The 20,886-nt window shown below is 40.9% G+C and overlaps 2 protein-coding genes across 5 annotated transcripts; both read right to left on the reverse strand.

The window, feature by feature from the left end:
• Window positions 1–1,886: 1,886 nt before the first annotated feature.
• On the reverse strand, window positions 1,887–16,236 carry cpz (carboxypeptidase Z). 3 transcript variants are annotated; one of them, XR_013820411.1, is made up of 12 exons: window positions 15,969–16,187; window positions 15,353–15,382; window positions 14,295–14,669; window positions 13,854–14,069; window positions 12,984–13,219; window positions 12,045–12,206; window positions 10,400–10,561; window positions 10,177–10,312; window positions 9,764–9,903; window positions 3,733–3,832; window positions 3,096–3,603; window positions 1,887–2,373 (listed from the first exon to the last, which is right to left on the reverse strand). XR_013820411.1 is itself a non-coding variant. In XM_079864711.1 (11 exons), exons 1-11 carry the CDS (start codon window positions 16,108–16,110, stop codon window positions 3,257–3,259), a joined length of 2,046 nt encoding a protein of 681 aa, XP_079720837.1. In that variant the 5' UTR covers window positions 16,111–16,236; the 3' UTR covers window positions 1,887–3,256. The 3 variants fall into 3 exon arrangements, 2 of the variants coding, with proteins under 2 accessions (XP_079720837.1, XP_079720838.1); XM_079864711.1 differs by having other exon boundaries at window positions 1,887–3,603; window positions 15,969–16,236; XM_079864712.1 differs by having other exon boundaries at window positions 1,887–3,603; window positions 13,023–13,219; window positions 15,969–16,189.
• A 603-nt stretch (window positions 16,237–16,839) lies between these two features.
• On the reverse strand, window positions 16,840–20,433 carry gpr78a (G protein-coupled receptor 78a). 2 transcript variants are annotated; one of them, XM_079862831.1, is made up of 4 exons: window positions 18,939–19,950; window positions 18,731–18,844; window positions 17,772–17,824; window positions 17,398–17,674 (listed from the first exon to the last, which is right to left on the reverse strand). In XM_079862831.1, the coding sequence occupies exons 1-4, from the start codon at window positions 19,607–19,609 to the stop codon at window positions 17,583–17,585; spliced, it is 930 nt and encodes a 309-aa protein (XP_079718957.1). In that variant the 5' UTR covers window positions 19,610–19,950; the 3' UTR covers window positions 17,398–17,582. The 2 variants fall into 2 exon arrangements, with proteins under 2 accessions (XP_079718958.1, XP_079718957.1); XM_079862832.1 differs by having other exon boundaries at window positions 16,840–17,824; window positions 18,939–20,433.
• Window positions 20,434–20,886: the final 453 nt, after the last annotated feature.

Consider the following 20,886-nt stretch of genomic DNA (forward strand, 5'->3'; position numbering starts at 1 on the left):
GGTAAGAAGTATATAAAAGCAAGACCTACCAAAGCCACAAAGATGTGTAAATAAATGTACCAAATCGCATTTTCTAAGACCAACCGTGCAAAATGTTGACAAAATATGCAGAATAAAATCTTACCGGCTGTTCAGAAAGTTGCAGGGTGTTTTTGTTTCGTTTTTCTAGTTGTGATTGTGCGTTTGTTTTGGTCTGATGACAATTTCTAATTCAGAGGTAAAGTACACAGGCTATGTAATTAGTCCTGAGGGTTTGTTAGCAGACTATAACCAAAAACCACAGAAGATGTACTGGCTGCAAGAAAGGCATGCAGAGCCTATAGAGTGCAGAACTTGACAAGGCCGTGCGAAAAGGCACTTACAGCGGCGCCTTTGTTGTGATACTTTGACCCCACTCTGCTTATTCTTCAGGCTAATGTGTCAAAATGATTTGCTGCAATAAAGACAACCAGTGTGATATGCATCCGGGGCACTTACAGAAGCGAGTTATGATGTTTGCTGCATGTAAATTCCATCATCATGTGTTTGGAGCTTGTGAATGCAGTCGTATTACAGGCCATTAGAGACTCTCTTTACAAAGCCACTGGGACAGACACCTGCTCAACTGTAAAGAATACTGCTGCAGCTGCGGTGTTATGACATCAATTGTAATTTACGATAGGCTATGCTGACAGCAAATTATATTGCCTTATACTGTGCTCTCAAGACAGTATAAGGCAATAAGGCAATCTTATTTGGTGTTCAGAATATCGGTGTAATATTCTGCAATAACACTGAGATAATATACTGTAGCCATTAAAACTGAGTATGCTTTATGGGTGCATTACTATTACATCTTTAAATTGAATGTGACACTGGATTAACCCCTGCCACCAGTTCATTTATGGGTCAGTTGTAAAGTGGTTTGAAGCCAAATGGAGAGTTGTTGTGCTAAATCTGAGCTAACATTGCTGACACATTGAGACAGGACTGATGCACAATAACCATTTCCTTGGATTTCCTCTTGGATTTTACACAACGACCAGGTTCAAAAGCAAACTCAAAACAGAAATTTAAGTAACATAAATATCCTCTTAGTAATAATATTACGGTAACACTATGACATGTTCTATCTATCTATATCTATATCTATATATATATAGGCCTATCTATTTCTCTCTCTCTCTCTCTCTCTCTCTCTCTCTCTCTCTCTCTCTCTCTCTCTCTCTCTCTCTCTCTCTCTCTCTCTCTCTCTCTCTCTATATATATATATATATATATATATATATATATATATATATATATATACACATACTCTGAATACTCTGTTCTGTAGGCTCGATTTCCTATCAATCAACCCCAAGGATCAAAATCCTAATATATTTATTATATATTTTCTATTTCCATTGTTTAAAAAAAAGAACAGTAACCAAAGTTAATTTAAATCAAAACAAGTATATGTACCTAAAGTTAGTTAGATAGAGCTGATTCGTCATTATATAGACTTTGTTGCCATCTAGTGGTTCAAGAAAGCACTGTAGCCTCCTAGCATTTGTACCAAGATTTTGCATATTACTGAACCTTTATAAAAAGGTTGACAATAGGGGGGAAAAGAATATTATAACAGAACAACATTATGCTGTATATACCCTACATTGTATGAACTACATCAATGTTTTAATGGTATTCCTTGACTTGCACAATTTAAAATGAATAGTTTACTGAAAATGAAAATGTACTCACCATCATGACATGAATTAAACAATTTTGTAAGACTATGCCTTTAAGGAACTCTCTTTTTATAAGCTTATTGTGGTCCATTAGGAATCCTCATTTAAATATTTAAGATCATCCAACTCTAATGTACATCGAATTGTAGAATGAAAAAAAAAAAAAAAACAGAAATTGCACTGAAGTTTGTTTTTATTTATCTTGCACACCTGATGTTCAGTCCATGTCCATTGTTTTTTATTTTTTATTTGTTTATGGCTAATTAAAACAGTACATTTAACACTTTAATGACAGCCTCAGAAGTTATGCACTGAACATCCTTAATGTGCTAGAAAAAGATGAATATACAATATATGCCCTGATAACCGATAACACACTGCAAAAGCCACAGCAATGCTATCATTTACTATATGCAATGCTATCCATCCCATTTCTAGCTGCCAAACTTTATCAGAATAAGCTGTTTATAGCTGCATTTAGGGAAGATGATCTAGTGCTGAACAAAAAAATCAAAGAGAAAATAAAAGCAAAATAATACTTCCTCTTAGTTTTACAGGTGAATTCTGTTGACGCCAGTCTGATATACACTACCGGTCAAGAGTTTAGAATAATTAAGATATTTTTGTTATGTTTTTGAAAGAAGTGCTCTTATGCTCACCAAGGCTGCGTTTATGTGATCAAAAAGTCTGTAAAACTGTCATATTGTGAAATGTTATTACAAATTAAAATAACTATTTTAATATATGTTTAAATGCAATTTAATCCAGTCTTCTTCCAGTCTTCACTGTCACGTGAACCTTCATAAATCATTCTAATATATTGATTTGGTGCTCAAGAAACATTTCTTATTATTATCAATGTTAAAAATCAGTTTTTGATGCATTAAGTTTTATGGAAATTGTTATACACTACCATTCAAAAGTTTGGGGAAGGTATAAGAAAAAAGTACTTTTATTCAGCAAGGATGCATTAAACTTATCAAAAGTAACAGAATTTATAATGTTACAAAAGATTTATATTTCAAATAAATGCTGTTCTTTTTAACTTTTATTAATCAAAGAATCCTGAAAATGTATCACGGTTTCCACAAAAATATTAAACAACAAAAAATGTTTCCAACATTGACAATAATAAGAAGAACCATTATTAATAACTAAGCACCAAAAACAAATCAGCAAATTAGAATCATTTCTGAAGGATCATGTGACACATTATTAAAAAAATATTAAAATATAAAACTATTGTTTTAGATTGTAATAATTTCACAGTATTAATGTTTTAACTATTTGTAACTCTTTTATTTTTGATCAAATAAATGCAGCCTTAGTGAGCATAAGAGATTTATTTTAAAAAAACATTTAAAAAAATCATAATTATTCCAAAGCTTGACTTTTTAATAAGATAGGCAATTTACCAAAGAAGCAATGCTTCACTATTCCCAGTGGTTAGTTGCACATCTATAGCATGTGGTTAATGCCACCATCGTGATGGCTTGGGTGCAAAAAGTTAGGGATCAGGTTGCTCTCCAACGGTGTCCTGAGGGTCCCTAGTAGTTCCGCAGGAGCCAGGTAGGCGCAGATATGCCTAACTGGCTGAAATAAGCCCACCACCAGGGCTTCTCAGTTCTCTCCTCCCCGTTCTCTCCCAGCTCCCGCTGGCTGTACTGCTCAAACTGATTATAGGGGTCAAAACGCTCATAGTTGTCCAGCTCAGGGATGTTAAAGTAGTCAAGAGAGCGATCTCGTGGGACCTTCTTCAGCACAAAGTCCACTCTGCCCACCTTCATGTTCTTTGGCAGGTTAAGGCGCTTAGATACTTTAGAGTAGCCAGTGACAGCTGCAGTCACAATGTGAACACCTGGATTCAACAATCTCCAGTAATCACCATCCTCAGCTGTAGAAAGACAGAGGCTACATCAACACTCATTTACAACTGCATTATTCATTTCAGGTCAATGCAAAGGAACACAAGAGGTTTGTAAAAGTGTGTTGAAGGCATTATGACTTTACTATAAATTGTTACCTGTAGTGATATCATGTCGCATCCCCCTAACAGATATTGTTGCTCCTTTAATGCCATTTCCATGTTCATCCTTTACAATGCCCTTTATACCTCTGTGGACCTGCAAGTAACAGCTCAGGATGATGAAGTTGCTATTTACCTCATTTGGTGCCATATAGCCAATTAAAATAATCCTTTCTCTCAACTATAGATACTAGTGTAGTTAGAAGAGATCGGGGCCTATAGCCCCATTTCGTTGTTTTTCCCAATAGCCCCATTTATTTCATTGTTTTTCTAAGTGTTCCAGGTCTTGTTCTTTATTTTATGTGTGCACTGCAACAATTAATCTAAATAATTTAAACAATTTTTACCACAAAAAAAAGGTATCAAAACAGTCATCCTCTCTTATGAGATTGGACTAGTCCAGTGTGTTGCTGCATTTTGGGGCAATGTTCATTCGTTTAATTGGTTAGATACTGTTAAAAAGTTTGAGAAATTTGAGGAATATGAAAAAATATGAAGGATAAATTATACAATATAAACATTTCCTAACATTGATTTAACCAATTACATAAAGGAATAAGGTGGAAAAAAAAAAAAAACTAGATATGACCATACCTCTAATTGATGGCATTAAGAATTACAAAAAAAAATTTGTATTTCAAGATTTCGGAAATGTTATGTTTAAAGGGATAGTTCACCCAAAAATTAAAATTAGCCCATGATTTACTCACCCTGAAGCCATCCTAGGTGTATATGACATTATTTTTTCAGACGAATACAAACAGAGTTATATTAAAAATTGTCCTGGCTCTTCCAAGCCTTTTAATGGGAGTCAATGGATATATGGTTTTGGAAGTCCATCAAACCCTATCCATCCGTGATAAAAGTGCTCGAACCGGCTCTGGGGGGTTAAAGGCCTTCTGAAGCGAAGTGATGCGTATGTGTAATAAAAATATCCATATTTAAAACTTTATCGACTAAAATAACTAGCTTCCAGCAGACGGCCGTACGCAAGTCGACTTGCGCCAAAAGAGTAACCCTTGAACTTGACGCACAATGTAATGACGAACGCGGTTGCACAGCCCTGTTTGAACCACGAGAGGCGTCAAAGCTTACGCTACTCCTAAACACTGTTCCCTATCCCAAATCAGTCCGGCGTACGTCGAGAGTGACCGACTAATATGAATCTCGCTAGGAGTGTAACTACAACGAGCCAATTGCACATTAGCTTGCAATCCTTTGCAGCAGCTGCTCTGCCACACAGCGTGGGTATATAATGAACAGAAGGTGCGATTGCACTTCAGCTTTTCGCTTCAGAGCCGAGCGTTTCGAATTCTGTGTCTACAGAGAGTGTTAACGTTTCAGCGAGCAGCTCTTCAGGAGAACCTTCTCGTGTACAGTGTTGGTGATACGGCGTGGCAGTGGGGTCGATTATCTCCCCTCTCTCTTCTCTTTTCTTTCAATTCTTTGCCTTTTCATTGAGCAAACAAAGGCTGTTCTCACAGCTGGTACGGTGTGCTGTTTGAACGCTGAAAGGCCATTTTTACGGCTGGTAAGAGACCACCTTCAAAACTGAGAGAGTCAGCACATGACAGACCACCATCCCTGTCTGTGTTGCTGTGACCGTGCCCCTGCGTGCTTCAGCCCCAAGGAGAGTAGTTCCCTGAAAGAACTTTCACAAGTAGAGCTGCGTCTTTTTAAAGATGTCACTCTATTTATGTGTTTCTGGATGCGGTCGTTACCTGGGATCGAGGGATGGTCACGATCGTTGCCTCATGTGTCTGGGCATCGAGCACGCTGAGGCAGCCAAGGCCCTGAAGAACCTGCATGAGGGTGGTCATGATCCCCAAGTTCTACAAGAACTTTGTGCCACGACGGATTTTGAGTGATGAAGGTGACCGCACGTCGGTGGGTCGTGCAATGTCCACGATGGTGGTCCAGGAACGGCATCTCTGGCTGTGTCTGGCGGACATGAGGGAGACCGACAAAGTCAGGTTCCTTAACTCCCCCATGTCCCAGACCGGCCTCTTCGACGACGGGGTCAAGAACTTCACCCAGCAGTTCTCGGCTGTACAGAAGCAGACTGAGGCCATCAAACACATCCTGCCTCAGCGGTCAGCTGCTGCTTCCATCCATCCGCCACCCGTAGCACCTCAGTCTGCTCATTGCCGAGGGCGTCCTCCTGTATCAGCCCTTGCTCCCGCACCGCAGCAGCAACCTCCACCTAAGCGGCGTTGGGGAGCCAACCGCAGGCAGGCCGCCCAGCACGTCCAGGTCCCCACCAAGAGGGGTGGCAAAGGCAACAGGCCCTAGGACGGGCGACCCGGAGATGGAGGGGACTGCTCTTCAAGAGATGGTGACCGCACCACTCCCTCCCCTGGAAGAGGGCCGGGTGGAAAATTGTATGTTTCATTTTGTTTGTGTTCCGCTGCTGGCCTCAAAACCAATGGTACCCAAATTTTCAAAAAAAGAGCAGTTTCTTCCATCTCTGGGTCCGAAGAGGGTACGGAGAGGAGTGAGAGGAGAAAAACCTCACCACTTCAAGAACACAACCTTCTCCTGCGCCCCCTGCCCTGTGGAACCAGGTAAGTGTTGCACAGCACACCCCGCTACTGCCCGCCTTGCAAAGAGAGCCCCCTGAACCTCGCTGCCCCTCTGTGGGTACGCCTAGTCGCAGAGGCGACCCTTGTTCCCATGAGAGAACAGGGCGTTCGCATCCTCAACTATCTCAACGACTGACTTATACTCGCACACTCTTGAGATCAGTTATACGAACACAGGGACCTGGTGCTCAGTCACCTCAACCAGTTGGGTCTTCAGGTCAACTGAGAAAAGAGCAAACTCTCCCCCGTGCAGAGGATCTCTTTTCTCGGTATGGAGTTGGATTCAGTTGCACAGACAGCGCGCCTTACAGAGGAACGTGCTCGGTCGGCGATGAACTGCTTGAATACGTTCAAAGGCAGGACGGCGGTCCCACTGAAATTTTTTCAGAGGCTCCTGGGGCATATGGCAGTGGTAGCAGCACTAACACAGCCTGAGTTGCTCTATATGAGATCGCTTCAGCACTGGCTCAACCATGTGGCAGACGAGCTTTCATGAGCTGCGCTCCTTGGAGAGTGGTGACTCCACCCCCAGACGGTTCAGCTGATTTGGGGAGAGTTCGGGGAGGCTCAGGTAGACCTGTTTGTCTCTCCAAAGACCTCCCACTGCCAGCTGTTTTACTCCCTGACCAAGGAAACACTCGGCACAGATGCACTGGCACACAGCTGGCCCCGGGGCCTACGCAAATGCGCGTTTCTCCCAGTGAGCCTACTTTCACAAATCCTGTGCAAAGTCAGGGAGGACGAGGAGCAGGTCCTGCTGCTCCCTATTGGCCCACCTGGACCTGGTTCCCGGAACTCATGCTCCTCGTGACAGCCCCTCTTTGGCCCATTCCTCTGAGGAAGGGCGTGGAGGTTCTAGGTGACTTACCCCCAGAGGTACTTTACACTATTGCTATGGCACGAGGGTCCATGCTTTCATTCCTGCAGCAAGGGTTGGAGAAAGGGCTGTCTCCCTCCACCCTCAAAGTACATGCTGCCGCTATTTCAGCATATCACGACCACATAGATGGCATATCAGTGGGGAAGCACAACCTGGTCATCAGGTTCCTTAGGGGGGCGAGACGGTTAAATCCTCCTCGACCCCCGTCCATACCTTTTTGGGACCTTTCCCTGGTGCTTCGAGCACTTCAGGATCCTCCCTTTGAGCCTTTGTAGTCAGCAGACTTAAAGCTTCTGTCCATGAAGACTTTGCTGCTGGTTGCATTGGCCTCAATCAAGAGGGTAGGGGACCTGCAGGCATTTTCGGTCAACAAATCGTGCCTAGAGTTCGGGCCGGGTGACAACCACATGGTACTGAGACCCCGGCCTGGCCCAAGGTTCCTACCACTCCCTTCAGGGACCAGGTGGTAAACCGGCAAGCACTGCCCCTGGAGGAGGCAGACCCATCAGTGGCTTTGCTTTGTCTCGCCTGCGCTCTGCGACTGTACATGGACAGAACTCAAAGCCTCAGGACCTCAGACCAGCTCTTTGTTTGTTACGGAGGCCAGCAGAAGGGAAAGGCTGTCTCCAAGCAGAGGTTGGCCCACTGGATAGTGGATGCCATCGCCTTGGCTTATCAAGCACAAGGCATGCCCTGCCCGCTCAGGTTGAGTGCTCACTTCACGAGAAGCGTTGCATCCTCCTTGGCGCTGGCTCGTGGCGCCTCGCTAAAAAAAAAATCTGTAGAGCTGCGGGCTGGGTGACACCTAACATGTTCGCTAGGTTTTATAGCCTATGTGTAGATTCGGTCTCCTCCCGTGTTCTCACCTTAAACAGGTAGAAGCACTGAGAAGCCCGGTTCTGTCAGCTTAATGTGCCCTATAGTGCGCTATATTGCTCCAGAGTGAAAAACCTGTCAAGTCCTCCACCACGGAGGAGCGTCCGGTGCCAGGCCTTTATCCCGCTGAATCCTTGAGAACCAGGTCTAGGCTGGTTGCCATATGTGTGACCCTTTGGGGTTCCCATATGTGTATTCTCCTCGGTTGCTCCCAAACGGAAGCCCGTGTCTTTCCCTTGAGCTAAGTCACTCCAGTATTTAATATGCAGTACAACCTACGGGTTAGTCCATATGTATATCTCCACATAACTCCTTCGGGGAAGAATGTGGCTTCCGCAGCGTTCTCCGTCATGTGGAAAGGGCACGCTTTCCCAGTGTAATCCAATAGTCTCACTGTATGGGTTACCACGAAACAACAGTGACAGATAATCTCTGTGTAAGTCCTCTCCTATCGTTCTTCCAGGCAAAAAGAGGCAGGAGGCTTGCACAGGGCACTGAAAGGGGGTAGCAGCTGTGGCGCTTTGGTATGGAGTCCTATTACTCAGCCCAACATCCGTCGAGAGTGACCGACTGATAGGGAATGTCTCGGTTACATACAGTGACCCTCGTTCCACGAAGGAGGGAACAGAGACGTACACACCCTCGCCACAGCTCCTGTACCCCGCTGCATGGCCGGGTCAACTGCTTGGCTCCTCAGTGAAAAACTGAAGTGCAATCGCACCTTCTGCTCATTATATACCCGCGCTGCATGGCAGAGTTATACAACCATAATGAAATGACCCTTCACAATAAATAATGCTTTACAATGAACTCTGTTAGAGAGCTACATATGGCAATTTATCTGTTCAATAAAATACCTTACTTGTCAATTGAGTAATAAAAATGGCACGCCATCTCCACGTCACTTTTACAACATTTCAAATCCCTCAGTTCTCGCCATCTCCGAACAGTCAAGCCAATGTTGATTCTGGTTTTATCACAAGCTCTGTCGCGTTCTCTTTTGTCAGCAGACTCTCATCTGTTCTGCGTTTTTTTTTAAGACAGATGATTCCCCGGAGGTTGAAGATTAAGCTGCTCCATGTCAACCTTTCTCACTCGGTGTGACAACTAACCTATGCCACTCCGACATCATACACTGGTATGCTGGAGCAACTTTTCTCTATTTACAGGTGAAATATGTACACAATTTCCCCTGAAAACCATCCCGTCAGGTCTAAAATATAAACACTTATAATAGGCTCACCATAGTCAGTCATGTTTTGGAAGGATTTATAATGTATAAACTCATTATTTAAATTCTGTTAATTTTGAACAAAAAAAGTTACTTAGTCTACCTTTCAATATGCAAACAAGGCATTATTAGATCAAATATGCACTAATTTGCAGACATTTCAAGAACAGAAATCTGAACATTGGATAAAGCCAGGTTCAAAATTCTTGTTTCATTTTGTTGATATATTAGTGTCAAAGGTTTTTACATAGGGGATTTTGGATATATATTTGTATGATTCCATAAATCAGAAAATACTGTCAACAGCCAGAATTAAAATTGAAAAGAAATTTAAATCAAGCACAAATTTAGCATGTGAGGAAATAAACAAACAAACAAAAAAACAAAATTAAGAGTCCAGGCAGCTGCAACTTTGAAATCTATGCTTAGCTCGATGACCCAAAAGAAGAGTGAACTCACAGACTCCATGAAGCTGAGCAGTGACTCCTTATTCCTGAGCCACTCAGGGTAGAGCTCCACCTCAGAGGGGAATTTATCACAGCCCAACTCCACTGTGATCTCATAACAGTTACTGTGCAGGTAGTTAAAATCTGACATCCCTGAAACAATAACACATAGACAGACATGGGAAACAGAAAGTGTCATGTGCAGACAACATGTGGACACTGACAAAACACACACTGGATGGCAAAATGTCCTCATGAAGTTTTTTGGGGGATTTTTTGGGGAATGACTCACAAACTGTACAGCTAGATGGAGATTTTACACAAAATAAATGGCTTGCTCATTTTGCTCATGGATAGGTATGGCTACATATTTAACTTATTTAAGCCTCAAAGACACAATGATTCTTCTTTAAGGAAAGCATTTACCTCCAGCAAAGCTATACCACAGTGCTCCATTGGTTATCCCTCCTTTATTGGCAAATGAGGCTCCACATCTCTCTGTGTCATTGTTGGACATCGTGGCATGGGAATCTGCATATATCCTAGCCAACTGCCTAAAGATCTACACACAGGAAATGACTTTGTTATGCAAAATAAGTGCGTGCAGGAGCTTCGTCTGCAACAGTTGGAGGAACATACATTTACTCACTTGTTCATCTGGTGTGGGTGAGAATATCCTTTCTTCTTGGGGGTGTCTAGAGAAGTCAAAGGGGTATGAGATGACCAGTTCTCCTCCATGCAGACTGGCAGATATAACAAAAGGATAGGATCTAATCCACTTCATTACAGCATATGTCTCTGGTGCAACTACCTAAAAGTAAATCAATAAAAAGAAATGAACACAAGATGTCCAAAATTTCATAGTTTCTCTATGCTCAACACTAAACCATATTCTGTGATTTTCACTTCATAGTTTCACTGAACAAGGTATTGTCACTATATTGAATCATTATATTGAACATTACTATAATACAGTACATTTATATGAAAGTAACTTAAATATACACTCACCTAAAGGATTATAAGGAACACCTGTTCAATTTCTCATTAATGCAATTATCTAATCAACCAATCACATGGCAGTTGCTTCAATGCATTTAGGGATGTGGTCCTGGTCAAGACAATCTCCTGAACTCCAAACTGAATGTCAGAATGGGAAAGAAAGGTGATTTAAGCAATTTTGAGCGTGGCATGGTTGTTGGTGCCAGACGGGCCGGTCTGAGTATTTCACAATCTGCTCAGTTACTGGGATTTTTTCTAGGGTTTACAAAGAATGGTGTAAAAAGGGAAAAACATCCAGTATGCGGCAGTCCTGTGGGCGAAAATGTCTTGTCGATGCTAGAGGTCAGAGGAGAATGGGCCGACTGATTCAAGCTGATAGAAGAGCAACTTTGACTGAAATAACCACTCGTTACAACCGAGGTATGCAGCAAAGCATTTGTGAAGCCACAACACGCACAGCCTTGAGGCGGATGGGCTACAACAGCAGAAGACCCCACCGGGTACCACTCATCTCCACTACAATTTGCACGAGCTCACCAAAATTGGACAGTTGAAGACTGGAAAAATGTTGCCTGGTCTGATGAGTCTCGATTTCTGTTGAGACATTCAGATGGTAGAGTCAGAATTTGGCGTAAACAGAATGAGAACATGGATCCATCATGCCTTGTTACCACTGTGCAGGCTGGTGGTGGTGGTGTAATGGTGTGGGGGATGTTTTCTTGGCACACTTTAGGCCCCTTAGTGCCAATTGGGCATCGTTTAAATGCCACGGCCTACCTGAGCATTGTTTCTGACCATGTCCATCCATTTATGACCACCATGTACCCATCCTCTGATGGCTACTTCCAGCAGGATAATGCACTATGTCACAAAGCTCGAATCATTTCAAATTGGTTTCTTGAACATGACAATGAGTTCACTGTACTAAAATGGCCCCCACAGTCACCAGATCTCAACCCAATAGAGCATCTTTGGGATGTGGTGGAACGGGAGCTTCGTGCCCTGGATGTGCATCCCACAAATCTCCATCAACTGCAAGATGCTATCCTATCAATATGGGCCAACATTTCTAAAGAATGCTTTCAGCACCTTTTTGAATCAATGCCACATAGAATTAAGGCAGTTCTGAAGGCGAAAGGGGGTCAAGCACAGTATTAGTATGGTGTTCCTAATAATCCTTTAGGTGAGTGTATATACAAAGATTATTCAAATATTCAAACAGAACATGAATCAAATGTATTTTTGTTATACAACTGTACATTTGATAGAGATGGGAATGCATTCATTTCTACCTTATTTAACCAGTAGGATTCAGGGATGGGGATGTGGTTATTACGGAAATGTCTGAAGCGACGCCGATTGTAGAAAATGGAGGTGAGGTCAGGGAAGTTGCGGTTGAGATCGAGATTCTGTGCGTTGGTCCGACCACTGGTCCATCCATTGAACTCATGACCCTAAATGTTACAAATCCCAGCAGTCATCAAAAAAATCATGGGCAAAATTTTAACAGGGTTTCAAAGAGAGTCACTAAATACGTAAGAACATTTGTAATACTCTTTTCTCTTTTTCAATTTACATGTAAGACATTTGCTACACATCAAACTAAATGACCAATTAAGGAGTTAAACAATTTAACACATTGAATGGATCGGAAAGCCAAAACGAAAGTCAGGCATTAAGGAAGAGGCGAAGGGTTACTGTAGACAGTGAATGTATAAAAAGACAGAAAACATCAGAACCAGGCAAAGATTCGTCTGTTAGTGTTAAATGAATAAACCAACATGGTTTTATCCTCTTATTTAAGATTCAATTCATCGTCCTACAATTGTTTCCAACACAACACATTATATTCTTCAACATCACCCGTGGTGATCAGTAAAGAGATTTAGATGAATCTACTATTAGTTTAACAAGCTATTGTTAAAATACTGCTGTGTTATATGACAAAGAAAATGCGAGCAATTGTCTATTAGAGTGGTTAGTCAAGGCCTCCCTCTACCAGTTGTCCTTTTCAGTTCATAGCTGAATCACTAGATCAATTTTTACTATGGTTTTTATTTCCTAAGCAGTGATAAACTGTGCCAACTTTAAAACACAATTATTCCACAATAGCATGGACTTCATCTGAGGCCTGACCTGTTCTGGAGGACACTCTCTGGTGCAGGGAGTTTGGCATGGTCAGTCAGCCGACAAACAGACAGGCAGACAGACTCAGACAACAAAATATTTACTTCCTGGTAGATGTTTTCGGGGTCGTTCCTATCGGCTACCTCAGAAGCGGCAATCTCGTAGCCGTCAGGATTCATGGAGGGCAGGATATGGATGCGTGTGGTGTTGATGAGGGTCTGAATTCGCTCATTGCCCAGCAGATACTCAGAGCACAGATACTGAGCCAGGTATATCAGCAGCTGTCGGCCGAGAACCTCGTTTCCATGCATGTTCCCAATTAATTTGATCTCAGGCTCCACTAGAGGGCAGTGAAGAGACAAATGGGAACAGGAATTTAATCAAAGCTTAATTCAAAATAGTATTCTAGAATAGTACTCTTGCTATTGTATAGGCTGTGCCTCCCTTGCCTGCCCTGATGAGCCGGCACTGTGAAACAGTTGTGCTGCTTAATGTTCTTTTGAGAATATTCAAAAGAACTACATTTCTGTCATGACAACTCTTATAGAGTGTTTGGCATGGTAACGGGTATGACATTGTTGATATGTTTGGTCTTGATCGAATAAATCTGCTACGCTGCTGCTGTTGTGCAAGTACAGGACTTGCTACTGCCAATACATACACGACATGCTGTGAGCAAATAAGACATGCTGCTGCTGTACAATATAGAATACATGAATTACCTGTATTTATGTGTGGATGTGGACCCGTAGCAGATCAGAATGATGTGATTGCAAGCACATTTAGTAAAGGACTTATCAGCTGGCACCATCTAGATTTTCATGACATAACTTTGTTTTGTTTTTTTCTTTTGTAATATTATAAATGTCTTTACTGTCACTTTAGAGGCATTTAATGCATCCTTGCTGAGTACAAGTATACGTTTCTTTGATTAAAAAATAAATAAATGTAACTGTTGTGTACCTCATACTCACATAGGTCATGTTGTCCAGGGTTATTAGAGAATTCAATAACCAGCAAGTCTTTTCCTTCCACACTGCGTCCAATGCTGTACGTATTTGAGATATGGGGGCATTTAGCTGCCGTCTTCTTCAGGATGCTGAACATCTGATAGTTGGAGTGGTAAGTGAACCGAAGGATAGTGGAAAGACCACCATCAGATATGTTGGCAAACGCCACATCCTGCTTTTCTGAGGAGAGAAATGATGCGCTTTTTCCAAAATATCATCTTTTGTTTTCAGCAGAGACAAGAAATTCATACAGGTTTGGAACAACTTGAGGGTGAGTAAAGGATGACAGAATTTTCATTTTGGGGTGAACAACCCTTTTAATACTTTTTAATTAATCATATAAGCATATTAATTAATATTTTTTTATGAACTTATATTTTACTTTAATCACTCCACAATTCTTACCTCTTAGCTCTGACAATGGGTCATGACAACCCTCCTCACTGCTAACAAAGAATCGGTCGCAGTCCAGAAAGTAAGGCCATGCCATTTGGATGGCCTCAAAGGCATGGATACAGCTTTTTTTCACCATCTCACACGAGCTACGACACGGCTTCACGAGTCTGCCGTCTTGACAACGTGGAGCCAACACTGAGCAGCCCAGCAGACGGATGTCTGGAGAACACTCTCCATGCAGCAGCCCGTGGATCACGCTCAAGAGAAGGTACTCTGCACCCATCTCTAATTCCTGACGTGAACGGTGGCCCACAATGTTGGGGAATGTGGTGTGGCTGTAGGGCACATCCTGACAGTAACCAAGCACCATCTCCATGCACTGCGCTAGAGACAGGAGAGAAAGGATTTTAATTTAGAATCAGTTTGAGGTGCATATATGACGAATGTGTTGCACGTGGCGTAGCACTATTTCATTTTAATATGGAAAGTTGGAAAGTAAAGTGTATTGTATCGCTCCAAGTTCTTGAAATGGAACAGTTTGTAGAATGTCATCTGCAGTGGAATGTTTTTAATACTAGATTTTGAAGGGAGGACCTCATTAATCAAATATATGGAATGTTTTAAAGTTTTGAGAAAGAAATTAATGGCTGCTTCGCTTATTCAGCCTATTAGTGGCAGTTTAGTAATAAATACCTTCTTACAATGACAGTATGTGACACCCAGCATGACAAGACATTAATGCTTGTTTAGTATATCAGATTAATTATTTGTTTTTTGTTCTTAACCAAATTGCACCTTATAAGCCATCTCACAACTTTTACTAAATCACCCTAAGGCCTTTAAAGGCATATCATGTCTTTCCCTTTCTTCAGTGATGTAGACAAGCCCCATCTTGCAGTGATGTTTGGTATTCAGAGTACCTTTTCCCCCCATACCTTAGAGCTGTGAAAGAAAAAAGTTTTTGCACTCTATTTCAGAACACCATGCAACATGATATAACACAATAACAATAGGTACATGCAGCAACCTGACGCATACGCACAATGGAATAAAATGAGTATACTTACGCCTCTCTTCTGCAGGTGTTCTGCATCTTCCTAAAAAGCAATTATTCACAGAGGATGTTACAGCTGCTGAAGTCAGTGCAAAGCCAGTCTCTGAAGGCTAGATGGCAGTAGAGTACACAGTGGAAAGAAAGACATCTTTCTGCAGGAATATTGCATGACAATGTCGATCCTTCTCACACTTGTAAATGCAAAAAGTTATTTGACCTCTGAGCATTTATACTGCCAGTTTGTTCACACCCTCTCGTTCCTTATAGCTATTTACACATGTTAAATGTATAGTACATTTTAACTAACATTTTATACTAATGCTTTTGCTTTTTCCACTAATATTTAGCTTTCCCCCTTTACTAATAAAACACACTATTTAAATACGTTAATTAAAAACAATTATTTATTAATAATAGTGTTATACACTATATATATATATATGCACAATTCATATTTGTATAAAAAAATAAAATAAAAAAATAAGACCATGATAAACTAATTCAAAAGAGCATTCAGACTAGTAGTGTAGTTATATTGCCTACACGTTCCCAGTTCCCCCTCACATAAGATTGTAGTTAACTGTAGCCTACTAACATGGGTGCAACACTGAATGAATGTAAAAGGTTACCTAGTGCTGCTTCTTCCGGTTCACATCGTCGTGGGACGCTCAAGCATGTCGCCAGTGCGCTTAAAAGAATTAAAACCGTGAGCATTTTGTTGTCCATAAACTGAATGATGTGGCATTCGCAGCGACGTACAAAGTTGATCATCTTCCGAAAAGTCCCGCTACCCCCATCGCTTAAGGGACAGCCTGCACGAGCACCGCTGCCAAATGATCAAATTACAGCACTCCCGCGGTAGGCGGCCGCTCTTCTGCTGTGTCTGGGACCCACTGTAATTACAGTTCTTTCAGAAAGCCTGACTTCACATTTACCCTTTTTGAGGTATAGACTTGTTTCAAACTCAATGCAGTGTTGTGTTAAAGAAAAAGAAAGGGAATAAACACTTTTCTTTTCATTTTCAAGAACTTGACTGTAATCCCTGTGTGTGGTAAAATCATTTGCCTGGATATGATTCAGAAAGGCGGGTCCACCTGGCTAAATAAAGACCCACACTTATTTGTTTCAGACCAAAATCTAAGACAGCTTATAACTCAAGACCTGCAAAAAGCAGTATATCGTATATCGTACACCACAGAGCTGATGTGGAGCCTTTGGAAGTAAAAAAAAAAATAGTGTAGAATTGGTAGGCTGATACATACAAGTAGGCTACCACAAAAGTTATATCTTTTGTTTTAAATTGCACATATTTTCTTGCTTGTTGTTAGTATGTCATGGGTAAAAGGAAAGAACACAAGGGTCAAAGGACAATGCATGATGGATGTATGGGAATGTATACACACCTGCACATTTATGACTTTAACTTGAATTTCTGAACATGTAAAACTCGATAACTTAATGTTTAATTCCATTTTTTTTTTTTTTTTTTTTTTTTTGTTTACCAATACAGTAATTCTAAATTGAATAGAAATAACTCATTGTAAGCTGTGCATTTCAGTATGTCTTGTTATGATTGATGTTTCGAAATGTTTCTTTTTAACGTGACTTGTCGACTGTAATTTACTTCTAAAAGACACATAACTTCTACCAGAAAAATAACAGTGGCAACCAGAGTGATGATGGCAGTTTGGTAAGGCAACAAAAGAATTATTAGAATATCAAATCAAACAGAAACAGACATTTTAAACAAGTTTTCACCTTTCAAGACAACACTGGAGTGACTTTAGGACACGTTTTAATAGCCTTGTGGCCCTGCCAGAGACTGCACTTAGAAGAAAAAAGTTCTAAATATTTAATTACATGAGAGATTTAAGTTTGTATTCGTGCTATTTAATATTATGAGGTAATATGTGTTGATGGATGGCGAAAAAGTAAAGTTTATCCAAATAAATATGTCGTGCTATGGCATCATATATCTATACAATTCTTACTCTTCAATAATTATTTTTATTTCAGAATGTACATCATAATTCACATTATAGGACTATGTTGTGAATAAAGAGTCAAATCCCAGATGAGTGTGCAAATGTTCTGATTTCAATAAAAGAAAATCCAGTGATTGGTAAAGTTTGTGGCCTCCCGAGGTTTCAAAAGACTAAGAAATGATACAGTATAAGCCATTATTTCAGAAATTATAGGCAGTTTGGTTTGGCATTTTCACCTGCTCTAGTGACAGTTTTCCTTCAACTTGTTAACCCTTTGTGAGCAGCATTCATTTTCCATGTCTGAGGGGCTGCTGTGATCAGACAGTGTGTATGAGTCCCGTCCCAAAATCCTGTTAAACAGTTCAAAAAGGGCCTTCTTATATTGTTGCCGTAAGAGGGAGTAGACGAAAGGGTCAGAGGCAGCTTTGCTGTACACCAAGCACTTACTTATGATCCCCCAATAACGGTCGATTTTTACCGAAGGAGTCAGTTCAGTCAGTCTATGAGAAAAGAAGGATATTAGGCTATAGAAACATTCAATATGGCACTGTATTGAGGAAACTGATGTATGACTATGCTGGAAACAATTTACAATAAACCAGTGTTCTTATTTTCTAGTCTGTAGTGTGTAAGTAGGATTATTACAGAGGTTGACTTAATCATATTACATAATAGGGCCCACATGCAACAAAAAAAAAAAAAAAAAAATCATTTTTGTTGAGCAATAAAGGTGTAAATGTTCAATACATTATAGAAAGACATTAAGAGTTAACTTTCACAAATAAACCTACTCTGACTGGAGTTAAAATTGAGACAACTAGCCCCTGTCTCCCCTTACTATAAGTATTGCCATTGAAGTATGGGCAATCTACTGCAACGCTATCTCACGACCAATTCGTACGAATTCGTACGAGTGATAAAAAAGTGGCTAATTCGTACGAATTCGATTTGTACGATTTGTCTAAACCCACGTGATGGGTAGGTTTAGGGGCGGGGTCAGGGGTAGGTCATTCGTATGAATTCATACGAATTGGCAATTCGTAAAATATGTACGATTTAGCAAAAATCGTACGAATTCGTACGAGTGAGGTCGTATGAATTCGTACGAATTAGCCACCTCGTATTTGGGATATTTGTATTGGGGATATTTGGGGATACTTAATTTAATTAATTAATCAACAATACTATTGATCAGCATTACCAAACGTGGACGTTTTACACTAGAAACAAACATTGATGTATTATTTTAATTTAATACTGTGAAGCTGCTTTGATACAGTCTGTATTGTGAAAAGCGCTATATAAATAAACTTGACTTGACTTGACTCGTAGAATTCGTACGAATTGCCGTGAGCACATTTTTTATAATCTCCATTCTACTAAAATGTATTATCATAAAGCAATACCGTGTTATGACATAGGGGGCGAAGCACAGGACGAACGACCCGATGAATATGGAGATTTTCTTTGTGGCCCTCTGTCTCCTTTTCCTCTGCTCCAGTAAGCACCGTTGTTTCACACTAAGAAGTAAAAGAATAAATAAATATTCCGTCAAGAATACACATGCTTATAATATGTAACAGTAACTGTTACTATATAATGTTTTAAATGTACCTTGGGTGAATGTCGACAAGTAGCATGATTGTCTGCACCGTTATAACGTCTATCCTCTTACAATGGAAGCGAGCAACTTGTAGTACTTTCAGGTAGGTAAAGCATAGGATGAAGAGAGAGAGAGCGAAAGTACATGCGTGGAACACTGTGGTGAACACTATGAAGTGCACACGGCGCCCATCATCGTCTCCCAGGTGCACAGTGCATGATGCGTACGCGGGACTGTAGTCGACCCACGACAGCAGGACAGCAGCCAGCGAGAACGCGAGCGAGTGAAGCCAGGCATAACTGACCATCAGCGCGGTATTCTTGAGTCTCATTTTGCTGGAATAAGTCAAAGGAAAAACCACGGCAATCCAGCGGTCTATGCTGAGAGCCGCCATGCTCAACATTGTGTTGGTAGTCAGAAAAGTATCCATAAAACTCACTGTTTGGCAAAAGTGATCGCCAAACGGCTTTTGCCGTTTTAAGACCCCAAATAGTGTAGAAGGCATGTTGAGAACGGTGATGAGGATGTTGCAGAATGAGAGGTTTATGATGAAGATCCCTGGCACCTGTGCACGAACTTGTGCGCTGCAGGTGAAACATACTAACACTAGCAAGTTCGACACGAGTGACACAACTGCGATTACAACGATGAGTAACTCCAGAAATATTTCCAATAAGTTCATGTCTCTTTCTAAAGTAAATAACTGCTGATTTGTTGCGGTGTTTTGTCCGTGATTTCCCCGTGGGTCCTCGTTGGCTCATCTTTGCTGCTTTCCATTCTGCTTTGGTAAAAATGAACGGTCACTGGCGATGAGTGCTGTCCAGTGTGCTGAAGTAATCTCTGAATAACTTGATTACCATCACATCCTTCAATTAAGCTCAGTCCTGTCGTCTACATTAACTAGGTTAAAATGATCATATTTGTATGAATGTATATTAGGGAACGCAAAACAACACGTTCGAAGGTGAATTGAGTGCGCGCAGTCGGAGCGCGTGCTCATGCGCATTGGAATGATTCTTCTCTGAGCGCTCCGGCTCACGTGCAGCCAGTTTATTGCATGTGACGTTTGCTTGATAAATATGCAGTTTGGCCAGCGGGAAAGATGGAAGAGATGGATTATTTTAAGCCTAAGGAAGCTGCAAAACTCTGTTCAAATATAAAATAGGCTAATTCATGTTATGCAGTAGCCTAAGTTTTGAGGTCTGTATTGTAACATATAAAAAAAAAAGATTTCTCAGAAAAGTCAGAAGCTTGATTATAGGCAGAGGTGGAAAGTAACGAATTACATTTACACGCGGCTATTCCCAGCAGCACAATTGTGAGGATTCTTAACAGGCTGGAACCTAATGGAAATAAAGAATTAACACAATGGAAATAGAGCTGAAATTAGCCATTGATCAGTGAAGAATTGAAAGATCATTTCTATATTCCATAGCATATAGTGCTTGACTAACTTAAATTATACATAGGTGCACAACATTTTCCATTTTCTTCTGCATTTCTTTCTTTCTAGGGAGAATAAATGTGAAACGTGTATCTTTCATACGCACACACAAAATTGCTCAGCAGGTAAAGCCAGGGCTATTTTTCATCATCACTATGGCAACTTGAAAAGCATGTGATTTTTTCCCCATCTTTTTAGTTTTTTTTTTTTTTTTTTTCTTTAAACAATTTATGAAACATGTTTGTCAGGGTAGTATTTTGAGGCGGCTGATCTGCAATGGGACTAAAGACCCCTTAAAGGGATAGTTCGGCCAAAAATGATGTTTAACCCATGATTTACTCACCCTCAAGCCGTTCGAGATGCATATGTCAATCTTTTTTCAGACGAACACATTTTCAGTTATTTTAGAAAATGTCTTAGATCTTTCAGTGGTTATAATGTCAAGTTATGGGGTCCACTCCTTCAAGTCCCAAAATGTGCATGCATCCTTCACAAAAGTAATCCATCCGGCTCCA

This window comes from Squalius cephalus (assembly GCF_949319135.1).
Source record: "Squalius cephalus genome assembly, chromosome: 2".
In the NCBI taxonomy this organism is placed as follows: domain Eukaryota; kingdom Metazoa; phylum Chordata; class Actinopteri; order Cypriniformes; family Leuciscidae; genus Squalius; species Squalius cephalus.

Bases quoted from the DNA above. Each gene is read 5' to 3' on its own strand.
- gpr78a (XM_079862832.1), bottom strand. From the start codon at position 19,609: ATGAACTTATTGGAAATATTTCTGGAGTTACTCATCGTTGTAATCGCA. The intron at 18,845-18,938 runs GTACATTTAAAA...TTTACTTCTTAG, and splicing joins CTTGTCGACATTCACCCAAG to TGTGAAACAACGGTGCTTAC. The intron at 17,825-18,730 runs GTATTGCTTTAT...CTTTTCTCATAG, and splicing joins GCCCCCTATGTCATAACACG to ACTGACTGAACTGACTCCTT.
- cpz (XM_079864711.1), bottom strand. From the start codon at position 16,110: ATGATCAACTTTGTACGTCGCTGCGAATGCCACATCATTCAGTTTATG. The intron at 14,070-14,294 runs GTAAGAATTGTG...TTCTCTCCTCAG, and splicing joins CCCATTGTCAGAGCTAAGAG to AAAAGCAGGATGTGGCGTTT. The intron at 10,313-10,399 runs GTGAGTAAATGT...TCCTGTGTGTAG, and splicing joins CACCCACACCAGATGAACAA to ATCTTTAGGCAGTTGGCTAG.